Below are 17840 nucleotides of genomic sequence, written 5' to 3'. Positions count from 1 at the left end.
ACACCTAAAATACCAAATAGCTTATTCCAAACACTCCAAGCATAGTCCCAATGAATGAACAGATGCAATGATCATTCTGAATCGTTAAAGCAGAGAACACATGTCTGGGGATATAGCCTTCAAAGGTCTTCTAACCTGCAGCAAGTTATTGGTATTAATTTTATCAAGCACAACCAACCAGATAAAAGCCTTAATTTTAAAGGGGACTTCGGCCCTCCAAATGGAACTATAGAGCAGAAAATAAAAATTCGACCTATTCAAAAAATCACAAAAAAAATTACACGAATAAACCCCCGAAGGATCTAGAGACCAAGACCACCTATCCTCCTCTAAAGAAAAATGAAAGTCTATAGAAAGAACCAAATACTGAACCAAATTCCTCGGTTTTAAAATTCTATGAAGCAAAAATGAACCATATACCGTTGGTTTCCATTTTGGTTCAGTTAAAATTGGCTTTTAAGATTTAAATTATAAAACTATTTAAATGGGCTTAATGGGAATGAAGGCACACGAGTTCAACCAAAGGCAACTAACCTTCACTTGGCTTAAGCCCCAAGCCCAGAAGGCCACGTCAAAAGATGGAGAAAAGAACAGGAGTTGGCTATTTATAGAAAGGGAAATCATTCCCTTCCTTCGCACATCCTATGTGGGAACTGGGAATTCTGCAAGTGGACCAGGGAAGGCTGGCCAGGCGGGCAGCAGCAGCACTGAGCACTGTGCAACAATGGAAATGATTTACAAAAAATGGATTGGGATCTACAAAATGGGTCATTTTAACTACAAAACGAGCTCGTTGACAGCATACGGTAATGGAATGTGAGTTGCTCTGCCACTGAGACAACGCTGCCATTGCTGCCTCCTCCGAAATCACCAATGAGAGAGGAAAAAAAAAACAAGAAGATAGAGATACAGAGAGAGAGGAAGAAGAAGAATATGTCAGAGTTCACATGCTCTGATAGGCAAAAGCAAAGAACATTGTTGTTTCTATTTTTTATTCAATTAAAGCTTTTAAGCAATGGCTCATTGTGCACAGCACAGGCAGGTAAGAGGCAGGGCTAGCTGTTGCCTACCCGGTGCCTACATTGAGCTTGACTTATCCCACATAGGTAGTTTACAATGTGGGGAGCCTGACCACCCCAATAAAATCCCATGCCCCTGCTTCTCTCTTCCACTAGCGTTTTGAGTTAGGATTAATTACTAAATGCAACTGATAATTATATGTCATATATTTTAAAATTTTTAAATTATTTTAATTAAATATGCTACAAAAATTTGACTAAATAATTAATATAAGGATATAAGTAAACAAACCAGATTTTAAAATATATCTAATATAAATTTAGTGCAGTTTTGGTCTGGTTTTCGGTTTTTCGGTAATTTCAGTACACCCTACATACCATCCAAAAGTGCCAGATCACAGCACCCAAGTACACCTGAAAAAAAATCTTTCCTCTACTCTTTCTCCCAAAAATCCCGAAATGAATCAACAACAATTTGCCCAGTGTAAGACAAACCCACTACTAACTGAACATGCCAAAAAGGCTATTGTAAGGACCCAGGAAACCATTTAATAAAAATATAAATAAATTAGATGGCCAGTAGTGTCGATGCTTTGAGCAATGAAATGTCACATTAACTAAAATTGATGTAACCTAAAGCCCAGTTTTTTAGGTAAGGTACAGAAGAACAAAATGCTTTTGTTTAGGCTTGATATACATTGTTGCCCACAACCTAACAGCTCAAGATTTTAAGTGAAGTGGTTGCTTAACATGGTATCAGAGCCATGGTTGCTGGGAGGTCCTAGGTTCTATTCTTGTTGCTTGCATTTACTGTTATTTGTGCAAAAAAAAACAAAAAAACAAAAAAAAAAAACTGTTACTCCCCACAATGGTTGTTAGTCATTGTTTGGTTCTCTCTCCACAAGCAAGGCTGCTCATGCAGGAGAGTGTCAAGGCATGATACACATTGTCAGGCCACATACTAACAGCTTAAGCTTTTAGGTGAAGTGGTAATCTAACTCTTCAAACCTAATTCTCATAAAATGTATTTATTCCTTCATTTAGTCAAGCAGTATCTTTCTTGAAAGGTAACCCTTGATCACTTAGTGACACACCCATGGAATGCAAATAATACAATGGATGAGAAGACAAGTATAATCTTAACAATTGAACTTGCTTTCTGTTTAGCTTGATATACATTGTTGGTCCTCAACCTAACAGCTTAAAGCTTATAGGCAAAGTGGTAATCCAAGAAAGGTTCAGAGAATCGTTGCCAGGAGGTCCTCCGTTTATGTTTAAATTATCTTATTTTCACATAACTATTTTTAATTTTTGCCTCTCCATGTGCAATTAAGATGCACATGCAGAGGATTGTTAAGGATTGACATACATTGCCAGCCCACAGCATAACAGCTTAAGCTTTTAGGCAAAGTTGCAATCTAACATTTTCAATCTGATAGTTTATCCAAATAATGTTACCACACCATTATGTATATTCTTTTTTTTTTCATTTTTATTTTATTTTATTTTTTGCACAGACAAACTGGTCTTAAAAAAAATTGTTAACATTTAACAATACAATACAATACAGAGGAAAATCATATAACAATTCCAAACAAAAGTTGGCTGCATAAACTCATTTATAATATTTTTCTCTTTCTAGGGAAATACCAACCATTTAGTCATAAGCCACCCTGTTTTTATCCCTGGACCAATATAGAACTCCTTATTAGAGCACGCATTTTTCTTTGTCACACAACCAAAATTCCCAGCCATCACCAGTCCTTTTCTTAGTCAGGGTAAACCTTTTTCACTTCAAATCCCTTATCATCCTCTCAGCTATCAATATTAACATCTTTATTGTGACAAAACAAGTAAGCTCCTATTTATCCAGATATATGAAAAATAGATAAACATAGATTCCATGGCCTCCATATTTAAATTTTCTTAAAAGTAATATACACTTCTATGCATTGATCAAAGCTTTTGAAATCAATATATTTGTTTTCATTTTTATCAAATGACAAGCACACTTACCACACCTGCAATCTTGAAATAATCAAATTTTACAGCCACCTTTCTTGAATTCAGAGGTGTTAAGTCTGCTGTAACCTGCAGAACATTGGTTTGACCATGACAGGAAAATATCAGTGCAATAACTCGTCAAAGTTTAACAGCACGATAAATGTATGACAAAGAAAGGGTAAGAAATCAGTATGCTATAATTTATTCAAATTAATAAGCTGATTTTCAACATCTGTTTTTTAAGTGCAGAAAAATAAAGAACAAGGACAGAATCCTATAGTTAAACATCGACCCATATGCTTTGTCTGGGCCAAGGTGCTGCCAAATTGCAAAGCCTCCACTATAATTACTCTCCATCATAACTGGGCATACCAAAAAATAACAATAAGAATTAATTGGTCTTGTTATGAAGAGCAAGCAGCCACTATAGTCCCATACATCCTTTGAGCTCCCAAGTGATGAAAGAAATATTACATGTTAGAAACAGTGGTACCGCATATTCTTCAGTAGTGCAGTGGACCTTGGTAATCAATCATTAAAATTCAAGGCAAGGGTGTGTGTTCCTAAATTTATTCATAACTACTCTCCAAATGTAATTGATTTGCTCTTTAGCTTCGCATGTCATATTTATCAAGAAGAATGGACAAGATAGAAGGGAAGACTCGGTGGCTTTGACCAAACACTCCCGCGCCCCCTCCCCCCCCCCCCCTCCTCAAATAAAAATAAAAAAAGAAAAGAAAAAAAAAAGGCAAAAAGTACACAACACCCTTAACATTATAGTGTTGTTATTTTAGTCTCCACGTTTCAATTTTCGCAATTACACCCTTACATTTCAATTTTTTGTCCCTTTAGTTTACCACATCCCAGTTTTTGCATTTAAGACCCCAGTGTTCCATCATGCTGTCAATTTACTTCCCACATTAAAATAATATCTTAATCCATAAACTGACCACAAAATGAGGGAGATTTTTACTTTTATTATCCATTTGAGAACAAATAATTCTTTATAAAGGAAAAGCATAAGTAAATAAAAAAAGAAAAATTTACAATGGAGATAAGACAGAACTTTTGTTTTTTTAGTTCAATTTTTTTTAAACATAAAATATTAAAAATTAAAATCAAAATTAAAATTAAGAATCCTTAAACTAATAGTTTTTTGAGTACTTAACAACCTATAAGTTATCTTAACCTTATTGTTTTTATTTTTCATTTTTAATTTTTCTTAGTGCCAAAAGGAAGAAGAAAATTTTAAATTTTCATTATGCGAAGGTCCTTGCATCATTCTGGACGTGAGCAAGTAAAGACGTTAGTTCAGGAAACTAGGATTAGATTAGCAACTTGGAATATAGGGACACTTACGGGTAAAAGCAAGATTTAAACTTTGGTACACTGGAGAAGAAAAACATAAGAATAGAGTAGGCATTCTTATAGACAAAAACTTAAAAGATAACACTGTGGATGTAACTAAAGTAAGGGATAGAATTATAAAAATCAAGATGCTATTAGGACAAGAGATAATAAATATCACTAGTGCTTATGCTGCTCAAGTTGGCTTAGCAGAAAATCTTAAGAAACAATTTTGGGAAGATATGAATAGTATTATACAAGGCATACTAGGGACTGAGAAAATATTTATAGGAGGAGATCTTAATGGACACGTTGGAAGAGATAATAAAAATTATGAGAGGATTCATAGAGGATATGGATATGGAGACAAAAATGAGTCTAGGGAGATGATCTTAGACTTTGCTATGTCATATGATTTTAGCATAATGAATACTTGCTTTAAGAAGAGAGAAGAACACTTAATAACCTTTAAAAGTGGACAAAATAGAAGTCAAATAGATTTTTTTTTAACTAGGAGGGTAGATCATTTATCATGCAAGGATTGTAAAGTTATTCCAAGTGAAAGCCTAACCACACAACATAGAGTCTTAGTGTTAGATATATGTATTAAAAAATGGAAGAAAAAGGATAAAATAAACTAGTGTAGGAGAACTAGATGGTGGAACCTAAAAGGAGAAAATATAATAAAATTTAAAGATAAAATTATCAAAGATGGGGATTGGACCTTAGAGGATGGGATAGATACAAATACTCTTTGGAATAGATTAGTTAGCTCTATTAAAAAAATAGCAAAAGAGATTTTAGGTGAATCAAGAGGAAGATTCTCGAATAACAAAGAAAGTTGGTGGTGGGATAAAGATGTATAAAAAATCATAAAGACAAAAAGAATTTGGAATAAAACGTGGCAAAAATGTAGAAATAGAGATAACTTTGAAAATTATAAGAAGGCAAGAAAATATGCAAAAAGGGGCGTTAGTGAAGCTAAATATAGATCATTTAATAGTTTGTATGATAGATTAGGTACAAAAGAAGGGGAAAGAGATATATTTAAACTTGCTAAAGCTAGAGAAAGGAAGAGCAAGGACTTCAGAAATGTAAAGTGTATAAAAAGTGAGGATGATATTGTCTTGGTTAAGGACGAAGATATTAAAGAAAGATGGCGAAGTTACTTTAGTAAGTTGTTTAACGAAAACCAAATAGAAGGCTTAAACTTAGAATTGTCAAATGAAGAAAAGACTAAAAATATAAGATTTATTCGCAAAATTAGAGTTAACGAAGTTAAGTTTGCACTAAAAAAGATGAAAAATGGGAAAGCTATGGAACTAGATAACATCCTAATTGAAGTTTGGAAATGCTTGGGTGATAACAAAATTATATAGTTAACTGATTTATTTAATACAATTGTAAAAACTAAGAAAATGCTAGAAGAATGGAGGAAAAGCACTTTAATACCTATATACAAAAATAAAGGAGATATTCAAAATTTTAATAACTATTGTGAAATTAAACTTATGAGTCATACAATGAAACTATGGGAAAGAGTAGTTGAACAAAGATTAAGGTTAGAAACGAAGATCTCAAAAAATCAATTTGGTTTTATGCCTGGGAGATCTACCACAGAAGTTATTTATCTTTTAAGAAGATTAATGGAACAGTTTAGGGAAAAGGAGAGGGACTTGCATATGATATTTATTGACCTTGAGAAAGCATATAATAGGATACCTAGGGAAAATCTATGGTGGGTTTTAGAAAAAAACGGTGTATGTTGTAGGTATACCGATGTCATTAAGGATATGTACGATGGAGTAATGACTAGTGTAAGGACTATAGATGGAGAAACTAGAGAATTTTCAATTACCATAGGCGTACATCAAGGATCTGCTTTGAGTCCTTATCTTTTTGCTTTAGTGATGGACCAATTGACTAAGAGTATTCAAAAGGAGGTTCCATGGTGTATGTTGATTGCAGATGATATTGTATTAATTGACGAAACTAGGGACGGAGTAGAGGCTGAGTTAGAATTATGGAGAGAAGCTTTGGAATCTAGAGGCTTTAGGATAAGTAGAAATAAAACAGAATATATGAAATGTAATTTTAGTAATGATAAGAGGAATATTGGAGACAAAGTTAAACTTGATGATGAAGAAATAAATAGCTCTTGTAGATTTCGATACCTTGGATCTATTATGCAAGCTAAAGGAGAAATTGAAGATGATGTAATGCATAGAGTTAAAGCAGGTTGGGTAAAATTGAAAAGTGCTTCAAGTGTACTATGTGATCGTAGAATACCCTTAAAATTGAAAGGGAAGTTTTATAGGACAGCTATAAGACCAGCTATGCTATATGGATCGGAATGTTGGGTGACGAAGAAACATAATATCCAAAAAGTAAAAGATGTCGAGATGAGAATGCTTAGATGGATGAGTGGTATAACATTGAAAGATAAATTAAGGAATGAACATATTCGTGGTAAGTTAGGTGTAACTCCTATAGAAGATAAGATAAGGGAGGGACGACTCAGATGGTATGGACACTTGCAACGTAGGCCTTATAGTGCACCTATGAGGATGAGTGACTTAGTTACTGTGGGGGGCAGTAGAAGGGGTAGAGTTAGACCTAAAATAACTTGGGAGGAGAAAGTGAGTAAGGATTTAATATCTTTGAATCTATCAAAAGAAATGGTCCATGATCGCATAAATTGGCAGAAAAGGATTTATATAGCCGACCCCACTTAGTGGGACTAAGGCTTGGTTTTGTTGTTCTTATTGTTGACATAACTTTCATGTCAAGTTGTCAATAATGCTCAGGTCAAGGTTGTAAATAACCAACTAGCAGGGACAAATCTTTAAAAAGGCGATGGTCTAAAGAGTGTCATTTTAGTCCTTGTAAGGCAAGGCATAAGATTTTTGAGAATTTTTTTTCCCAAATAAAAATACGTAAATAAGCTACATATATTTAAAAAAGAAAAAATAAAAAATAACTAAATTACAAATAAAATGTTAAAAAATCAAATATAATTGGTAAGTACTTTCTCAACATTCAAAAATATTAAAAGTGAATTCATTAAGCAAATCATGCCAAGAGATAGTTACAATACAAGGTTCAAATTATTTTCAAGATCAAGGATGCAACTGTCAGTCATTTTATAAAACTTAATATTCAAGTTTTAGAGATTAACACATATTAAGGTATTCTTTCATACAAATACATGGTTAATTTTTTCTAGCCAAATCCAAACATTTGCAAAAGCCTCATATTGTAACGCATTGGCCTTTTTTGGAATTGATGAGCCTCAAGGCATTGTAGACAAACCCTATCTTAAGGATCGCCTCAAGACAGCCTCAATTAAGCATTTTAAAGCACAAATTAGTAAATATCATCTTTTGTAACATACCAATAAAATATCAGTCCATACTGGTGAATAATTGGGTAAAATGGAAGACCTAAACTCAATGATAGGTCTCTCCCTCTATTTATTATATATTTCAAGTACAATATGAATGACCATAATACCCTTACTAACTTACACTGATTACAAACCAAACTCTAACAATTAATAATAATGCTAAATGACTGAATAACCATCAACACTCCCCCTTAAGTTGGAGTATATATATTTAACAAAATGGTTCAAATTGTCCTCTCTTTTGAGAAGGTCTTTCATTATATAGGCAAGACTGTCAGTTATACAAGGAAACTTAAATCTGTACATACTAATTACACTGAATGATCTTAGGAAGCTATATATGGTAAGCCAGCTAATTTACATAGAGTGATTTTAGGAAGCTATACATGGTAAGCTAAATCTCCTCTCCTATTTATGAAAATATATACAACCTAGATTAATAGCTATTAACAAGTCATAATTTATGGCCTTCTATTGACATCCACCCTCAAAATGATGCGGGTTATCCATAAGCATTAATTTGTTTATAAGAAAATTATGCCGTTGCCATGTGAGAGCCTTGGTGAAAATATCTGCCACTTGAAGATTGCTAGAAACATGAGGAAGAGAGATAGTCTAAGCATCAAACGTCTCACGGATGAAGTGGCAATCAACCTCGATATGTTTAGCGTGTTCATGGAAGATGGGATTGGCTGAAATGTGAATGGCACTAGTATTATCCGCATGAAGAGAAGTAGGACCACCTGGAGAGAAGCCAAGTTCAGCCAATAGCCCTCGGAGCCAATGTATCTTAGCGCAAGCTTGGGCCATGGCCCTATATTTGGACTCAGTAGAGGACTTAGAAACACGGTCCTGTTTCTTGCTTTTCCAAGAAATAAGAGCTGGACCAAGAAACATACACCAACCCGTTGCAGAACGTCGAGGATTTCTACACCCGGCATAATTAGCATCACTATATGCTACAAGTTCAAGTGAAGTACCAGCAGGATAGAAAAGTCCCCGCAAAGCTGTGCCATGGACATAGAGAATGATTCATCGAACTGCAGCCATATGAAGGTGCCGAGGAGAAGCCATGAACCGACTAACCTGTTGGACTGCATAAGAAATATCTGGTCTAGTGATTGTAAGATAGACCAAGCTGCCAACCAGGGTACAATAGGCTACAGGGTATGATAACAAGTCACCCTCTTCTTTGTGCAGCTTGAGATTAAGTTCCATGGGAGTATCAAGAGGGGTAGAGTCCTGGATACCAACAGCAGCCATCAAATCCTGGGCATACTTGTGCTGTGAGCCTGTGACAGAAAAATACCTTGTGAAGCAGCAGTAATTTCTAGACCAAGAAAATGCGTAAGAGATCACAGATCCTTCATGTGAAAAGAGTCCTGTCAACACTGCTTTAATTGGGAGATTTGAACCGAATCAGTACCCATGATGATTATGTCATCAACATACACCAAGAGAATGACAACACCAATCTCAGTTTTACGAAGAAACAAAGATGCATCATACTTGCTTTTGAGAAAAGCAAACTTGAGTAGGCTAGATGTAAATTTCTCATACCATGCACGAGGGGCCTGTTTGAGACCATTCAAGGAGCGACGCAACTTGCACACTGCCGAACTAAGGGTGGAAAGTAAACCTGCAGGAGGACACATAAACATCTTCCTTGAGATCCCCATGAAGAAAGGCATTCTTCACATCCATTTGGTGCAAACCCCAATTTTGAGAAGTGGTAATAGCCAAAATTGTGCGGATGGTGGTCATTTTGGCCATCAGAGCAAAAGTTTCCACGTAATTTACTCCATATTCTTGATTATTTCCAAGAGCTACAAAGCAGGCTTTATACCTGTCCAAACTACCATCAGACTTAACCTTAATAGAATAGACCCACTTACATCCAAGTGGAGTCACACCTGTAGGACAATCCACCGCTTCCCAAGTCTTATTAGCCTCAAGAGCACATAGTTCCTCCTGCATGGCTTGCTGCGCACATTTTTCTTTGGCTGTCTGTGAGTAACCAATAAGAATAGCAATAGAAGATAGAGTGGCAGACAGTGCAGAAGTACCTGCCTTACGTGACGGGAATCCATAACGGTTAGGAAGGGCAAGACAGGAGCAGAAGGGGGCAGCATTGGAGGTCTCCGCTGGTATACCATGCCTGGCTGGAAACTTTCAAGCATGAGTGCTAGGAGCACTAAAAGTGTCATCAAAAGAAGGCAAAAAAGCAATGGAAGACTCCGGTGAGGAAGACATAGGAAAGAACCATTGATTTTTAAAATAAAAAAACATTCCTTGAAACACGACCCGATTAGAGTTTGGATCACAGCATAAATAACCCTTTTGAGTGACACTATATCCCAAGAAGGCACAGTGGATGGATTGGGCAGAACGCTTGTTTTTGTCCGGTGGGGGAAGATGCATAAAGCATACACACCCAAAAATGTGAAGATTTGTATAGGTAGGATTGTGATGATAAAGCCTGAAATATGGAGACTCGAAATACAAAACTTGGGAAGGAAGTCTATTTATAAGTAACATTACTGTGGTAAGTGCTTCTACCCAAAATGTAGGAGGAACCGAAGACTCAATGAGTATGGTCCGGACAACATTTAAAAGATGACGATTTTTTCGTTCAACTACTCCATTTTGTTGTGGAGTATATGGACAAGAACGTTGAGAGATAATACCTTTAGATTGCAAGAAAGATTGGAACTCATGAGACATATATTCCCCACGCGAGTTGGACAGAAGAATTTTAACAGCAGCTGAAATTTGAGTGTCAACAGGAGCTAAGAACAGTTTGAACATATGAAAAACTTCTGATTTGTGCCGCAAGAAATACACTAATGTATATCTGCTGTAGTCATCGATAAATGTCACAAAATATTTGTATTGGGCATGAGAAATATTAGGACTAATACCCCAGACATCACTATGAATGATCTCAAAACTGTGGGTGGCTCTACTTCCTTCAGAAGGAAAGGGTAAAGTCTTACTTTTGCCAAGTTTACTAGTTGCACAATCAAAAAACATAGTGGAAGAAGAATGCTCTTTATTATTCAATAGACCAGATTTCAACAAATAAGATAGAACCCTAGGATTAGGATGACCAGGCGCTTATGCCAGACTTCATTTGACACTCTAGACTTATTACAAAGTAAAGACAGTACAGAGAAATAAGGTAAGCTTCATGGAACAGGTAGCTGTAGAGAAAAGAGACATCCATGCTTAGGCCCCTTCGCTATCAACTGCCCTGACATCTAATCCTGCAAAACACAACCACCATGAGTAAAATGTACATAATAATCTTGGTCCACAAGCTGGCCAACAGAAACTAAATTCACAGAGAGATTAGGTGATACAAGAACATCCTTAAAGGTAGAAGATACATCACCAACTGCCACAATGGGTAGAGCACAACCATCGGCTGTTTGAATATGCGAAGAGCCACAATATTCTCTGACATTACTTAAACCATGGAGAGAATTAGTCATATGATTAGAAGCACCCGAGTCTAAAATCCAAGAGGGAGATGAAGAACCAGTACCTTGAAGACCCAATGCTGAAAATGCACTCAATCATTTCTTGCACCATTTCTCAAGTTAGAAAAGGTGCCAGAGGCTGTAAAGCAACAGCAGAAATTGCAGCAGTAGCAGCAGGCATTGCTGGCTGTAAGTCACCAGTAACAAAAGCATGATAGACCTTGTTGGAGCATTAAGGACGAATAGTACAGTCCTTAATAATGTGCCCTGGCTGCTTGCAGTAATTAAAAAATTCCCGAGGACAGTTAGGGGCAATATGGCCATATTTCTTGCAACTATAGCACTGTGTGGTGCTCATGTCACAACCCTTCCCCTTGCCATGAGCAGCATAGGCAACTGAGACAGTATTAGAAGCAACACGAGACTGCTCCATAATGTTTTGAGTATCGAGGCGTTGTTCCTCACGCAAGAGTTCTCCAAAACAGGCCTCCAAAGTCGGAACAGGATCTCTATTTACTAGAGAGGCACAAATAGATTCAAAGTCAGGCCTCAATTTCATTAGAAATTGGTCTCTTTGGCTGGTTTTGTGTACGTTTTGTACTGTCTCCAATCCTGCTTCCAATCCTTCTGCAGAGACCGTGGCTGTAACAAGGTCAGAATAATCATTCCACAAAATCAGAAAACCAGAGTAGTAGTCTTGAACTGATAGATCCCCTTAGAGTATAGTTAGCAATGGCCAACTCAAGCTGGAAGCACCTAGCATTGTTGTCTTGGTTATAGACTTGCTTAAGATAATTCCACATAGCCTTTGCAGACCTATAAGGACGCAAAGAAAGAATCAGATGTGGCTCCATAGAACCAAGAATCCAGGACATGATTTGATTATCTTTGGCATCCCAAGCTGCCTTGTCAGCCATAGACCTTTCCGCAGTAGATCCCCCCTTTGCTGCTGCCATCTATATGCCCCCACAGCTCTTTAAACTTGAGAAAGGTCTCCAATTGAAACTCCCAAGCAGCATAATTTTTGCCAGTGAATCTGACACAAACATTATCCGACTTCTCCATAAGTACTGAGGCTATGACAGAGAAAACTAGGACTAAGATTTCTTAGAGAGTGGCTCTGATACCATAACAGAATGGTTCGAATTGTCCTCTCTTTTGAGAAGATCTTTCATTATAGAGGCAAGACTGCCAGTTATACAAGGAAACTTAAATCTATACATACTAATTACATAGAGTGATCTTAGGAAGCTATATATGGCAAGCCAGCTAATTTACATAGAGTGATTTTAGGAAGCTATACATGGTAAGCTAAATCTCCTCTACTATTTATGAAAATATATACAGCCTAGATTAATAGCTATTAACAAGGCATAATTTATGGCCTTCTATTGACATCATTTGCTCCAGCTTGTTAAAAAAAAATTTCACACGAGCACCTCCCAAGGCTTTAGCGAACAAATCAGCAAGCTAAAACTCGGACTTCTCATGAATGGTTGTAATGAGCTTCTATACAAGTTTCTCTCGAACAAAATGGCAACCAACTTCAATGTGCTTTGTCTACTCATGGAAGACAGGGTTGGAGGCAATATGAATAGCAGCTCGATTATCACACATGAACTCCATAGGCTAAGAATGTGAAAAACATAGTTCTTTCAACATGTCCTTCAGCCAAACAAGTACACATGTAGTGTTCGCCATAGCATTTTATTCTGACTCAACACTCGACCTAGCCACCACAGTTTGTTTCTTACTTTTCCAAAACACCAAATTACCACTAGCAAAGATACAAGACCTGGTTGTGGATCTTTGATCGGAAGGTGACCCGACCCAATCTGCATCTGCATATCCCTGAATATGAGTGTGACCTCTAACCTAATATAAAAGACCTCTCCCTAGTGCTCCTTTGAGATATCTCAAAATACGACTTACTGCATCCTAGTGACTTGTTCCCGAGGAATCAAGAAACTGACTCACAACACTAGTTGCGAGGGATATATCTGGTCAGGTGACTAAGATAATTCAACTTTCCAACAAGTCTCCTGTATCAACCTTGGTTAGGCAAAAAATCACCCATATCTGGCACTAATTGTTAGGATCCATGGGTGTGTCAACAGGTTTAGATCCCAACAACTTTGTCTTATCTAAAAGATCAAGAACATACTTTCTCTATGACAACACAATTCCCGTACGAGATCTTGACACTTCTATAGTCAAGAAGGACTTCAATGGTCCCAAGTCCTTCGTTTGAAACTTAATTTTGTAGGAAAAGCTTTAGGTATTGGATGCTTCAATCATCATCACTAGTGATCACAATGTCATCCACATAAGCAATAAGCAAAATCCTACTATATGGAGTATGACAATAAAAAAATAGAGTGATCTACTGCACATCGATGAAGGCCAAACTCAAGTACTACAACACTAAAATGGTGAAACCATGCCCTTGAAGATTGTTTTAATCTATACAATGGTTTCTTTAGTCAACATACTAAGCCCAACTCCCCTTAAGCAACAAACCCGTGTGGTTGCTCCATATATACCTCCTTATGAAGATGAATATGTAGGAAAGCGTTCTTCACATCTAATTGATGTAAAGGCCAATGACAAGTGGTGACTAAAGAAATGAACAAACGTATTGACGCAAGTTTAGCGACTGGAGAGAATGTGTCTGAATAATCCAAACATACACCTAAGTATATCCCTTAGCAACAAGGCAGGCCTTCCAATGAGCTACAGGACCATCAGGATTGACTTTCACAGTGTGCACCCAGCGACATCCAACCACAGACTTATCAGAAGGAATAGTTCCCAAATTTCAAGTATCATTATCATGTAGTGCACACATCTCTTCAACCATTGTTGTCCTCCACTCAGAATGGGATAGGGCTTCAAAAATAGATTTTAGAAGAGCAATGGAAGACAGAGTACTAACAAAATAGTAATAAGAGGGCGACAAGAAATCATAACAAACAAAATTAGAAATCGGATGATGGGTACAAGTGTGTTTACCGTTTCAAACAGCTATAGGAGGATCAACATCAGGGGAAATAAGATCATCCAACAAGGTAACTAAAGGCATAGTAATAGAAGCCAAAGAAGGCACTTCTCCCTTGATTCTCCATGTGTATACCTACAAATTGGGATGATCCAAGCAACAAGGAGGACTCAAATTGGATGAAGATGTGGGAGGATTGGGCATAAATACTAGGTTTGGGTCTGGAAGGCAAAGTAGAGGAAGAGACTCATTAAGGTCAACAGAGCTCAGGGAATTAGAGTAGAATGGTGTAGACTCAAAGAAGGTGACATTAGCAGAGACAAAAAATCAATGTAAAGTAGGAATATAACATCGATGCCCTTTTTTAGTATAGGAATAGTCCAAAAAAATACATTTGATAGCACGAGGATCCAACTTTTTCATTCCTGGAATTAACTAATGGACAAAGGACATATAACCAAACATACAAGGAGGAGAACAACAGAGCCTTAGGGAAGATAACTAAATATGGCCAAGGATAGAAGATGGCATTTTATTGATAAGGGAGAACGCAGGGAGGATAGCATCACTCCAAAAACCTTTCGGGACATTCATTTGATACAATAGGGTACAAGTGACATCAAGAATGTGTCATTTTTTCTACTTTGCAACCCCATTTTGTTGTGGAATGTGGGCACTAAAGGACTAATGGATCATACCAGAGCCAGTCATATAGTACTAAATTGGGTACTAAAATACTCCTTAGCATTATCACTACAAAATATCCTAACTGACATATCAAATTAAGTCCTTATTTGGGAATAGAAGGCACCAAAGATATCAAACTAGACACTCTAAGATCCTTTTTCAAACCTACTCCAAGAAATCAACCCATTCTGAACGATTTTTCATTAGATATAACCAAGTCATCCTAGAGTAGTCATCAACAAGTGTAACAAAGTATCGAAACCCCAACTTTGATGTGACATGACTACGACCCCAAATATCGGAGTGGCCTAGCTAGCATGAAAGGACTAACCACTCATTAGTCAACCTGAGAAACAAAGGGAACACAATGATGCTTGACCAATTGACAAGACTCGCACTCAAGATTAGACACAAAAAATTCAATTTAGGAACTAGCTATTTTAACTTGTCCAAGGACAGATAACCAAGGAGACAATGGATTTGAAGTGGTGTAGCTGCGACTAAGCAGGCAATGGGTGGAGAAGGCAACTCAAAGTAGTAAAGTCCACGAGCCTCATGTTCTATGCCATTTGTCTTTCTCGTCTTCAAATCCTAATAATCGCAAAATCAGGAAACAATGTGACAGAACAATCTAGTGACTTTGTAAGCTTACTAACTAACATGAGATTGAAAGGAGATTTAGGAATGTATAAAGTAGAAGAAAGAGAGATGGAAGGAGTAGGATTTACTGTTCCTATTCGCTTAACAGCAATAGTGGACCCATCAACAAGGGTAACTTGAGGTAGATATTTGGATACTGGAGATCACAAATGAAGTTGGTTGCGCCTATTATATGGTCAGTGGCAGCATAATCGATAGCCTAAGGAGTAGCAGGAAGGATACTAGATGACTGTAGGATTAACTTTTTGGGCAAAAGACGCAATGTGATAAGATGCTTGTTGAGACGATTGATACTATAGAAACCTTGAATATTCCTCCTCTGATATAGTCACAGAATGCGGTTCACTCAAACAAGAGGTTAACAAAGAAACAATACTTTTGGGACTTGCAAACTCCATCACAGCATTCACAAACTCAGACCAATGACCATAAGATTAATTTCAGGAACAATCGGAACAAACACGAACAAGGTGACCAACCATGAACAAGTCACAAATAAATCAGTACAAGACTGCCACAGCACCAAGAAACTCAGACACAACCCCAAGAAAGCAACTCATAGCACTAGAACAATTGGAGAAGTGAACCACTAAAACTGCCATGGAGAAATCACCAACTAACTTATATAATACTGCCACAGCCTCACAAAAAACAGCTTATGAGCACTGCCACTGCTCCAAGAAAGTCATTAATGACTGTTACTAACAACGATCAACAACTAATAAATTACCACGAGTGCATGGTCACAACAAAGATTGGATCTTTGAGCAAAACACATGTCCAACAGCTTGATCTTTTGATATATGGAAGGAATTAGAACATTGAATCAAAAAACACAGCAAATCCCACTGTTTCAGACCCAATAAATTCAATAACCATTGATAAACTGATTCACAAAGCATTAAACAAGCATTCCATGGGTGCCGCACATGAGTAATTAAAAAAGGTGAGTTCTTTGGGCAAAAAAACATCACGAAAAACTCCAATAACATGTCAATACAGGGATTGGATCACTGCTGGATCATTTCAGGTCAAAACCATACTTGAAAGTGGCTTCGCGCGCCGGTGCATGGGGCCAGCGCTGGCAGCCTTCGTCCAGCACGTGAGGGCACGTGGTTCACTGCCTGGAAGTAGGATTTCAGTTGGGGGGCAGATCAGCAGTGTCTGTGGGTGACTATGGTGTTGGTTTTGACAAATCTATAGTGGATTTTATGTTCTCAAACTGGCAGTGTCGCCCAGAAAATTCCAGCGACTGGTCTGACTCTCTGCTGCTCCTGGATGTTTTCTAGGAATATAAATTATAATATCCCTAAAAAATCTTCTATGATGATACACGTGCAGCAGAGTTTGGGTTTTAGGCTTTGGGTGGTGATAACACTAAGGGTTTAGGTTTCAGAATCATGCTCTAATACCATGTTGATTAATTGGGTAAAATGGAAGACCTAAATTCAATGATAGGTCTCTCCCTCTATTTATAATATATGTCAAGTACAATAGGATGACCATAATACCCTTACGAATTTACACTTATTACAAACCAAACTCTTAACAATTAATAATAATGTTAAATGACTAAATAACCATTAACACATTCTATGAACCCAGTTAATATTAGTCAATATTGTTAAGAAATTTTTATTAAAAGAAAAAGGCTAAAAGACACTTACCTCCCCTGATGCTGGAAAAAAGACAAATACCTCCCTAAGGTTTTAAAAATCATAAGGACCTCCTCTGAAATTTCAAAAAATCCAAAACCTTCTCTAAGGTTTGACAAAAAGACAAACCACCCCTTATTTTGGCAAAAAGACAAATTTTGTTATAAGTTCTCAAAAATCAAATGTCAGGGGAGGTCAATGGGACTTTTGAAATCTTAAGGGAGGTCTATGAGATTTTTGAAACCTCAAGAGAGGTTCTTGTCTTTTTACCAAATCTCAATGAAGGTCAATGTCTTTTGCCCTAAAAAAAATTTTCACGTATATTTTAATTTTTTTAAGCCGTGTTGTAAAGCTAGAGATGGAGAAGAGAAGAAGAGGAAAGTGTTGGGTGGCACTTTTGTCAAGCCTCATGTACAACTACATATTGCTTCATTGTATATTAATAATAAAATGACATGAAAGACAAAAATGCCCCCACTCACACCGCATAATTACTAAAATAGCCTATTCTCTTCAAACACTCCCCCATCAAGTTGGAGGTGTATAAAACTATGCATATCACCTAACCATAACTTCTTACAA

At 36.9% G+C, this 17840-nt stretch overlaps 1 protein-coding gene across 7 annotated transcripts in view; it reads right to left on the bottom strand.

Moving 5' to 3' along the window:
* LOC131163783 (probable plastid-lipid-associated protein 4, chloroplastic) overlaps positions 1–17840 on the bottom strand; it is an 87779-nt gene that overhangs the window by 13808 nt on the left and 56131 nt on the right. For 5 of the 7 annotated variants that reach the window (XM_058120524.1, XM_058120529.1, XM_058120523.1 and 2 more), the window contains one exon: positions 3036–3110. In XM_058120524.1, coding sequence (XP_057976507.1) covers positions 3036–3110 — 75 coding nt within the window. The remainder of the gene's footprint in view (positions 1–3035; positions 3111–17840) is intronic. The other 2 variants (XR_009139119.1, XM_058120526.1) reach the window with 1 other exon arrangement.

The sequence above is a fragment of the Malania oleifera genome, chromosome 9 (assembly GCF_029873635.1).
Source record: "Malania oleifera isolate guangnan ecotype guangnan chromosome 9, ASM2987363v1, whole genome shotgun sequence".
NCBI lineage: Eukaryota > Viridiplantae > Streptophyta > Magnoliopsida > Santalales > Ximeniaceae > Malania > Malania oleifera.
This window is presented reverse-complemented; position numbering and strand designations above follow the sequence as displayed.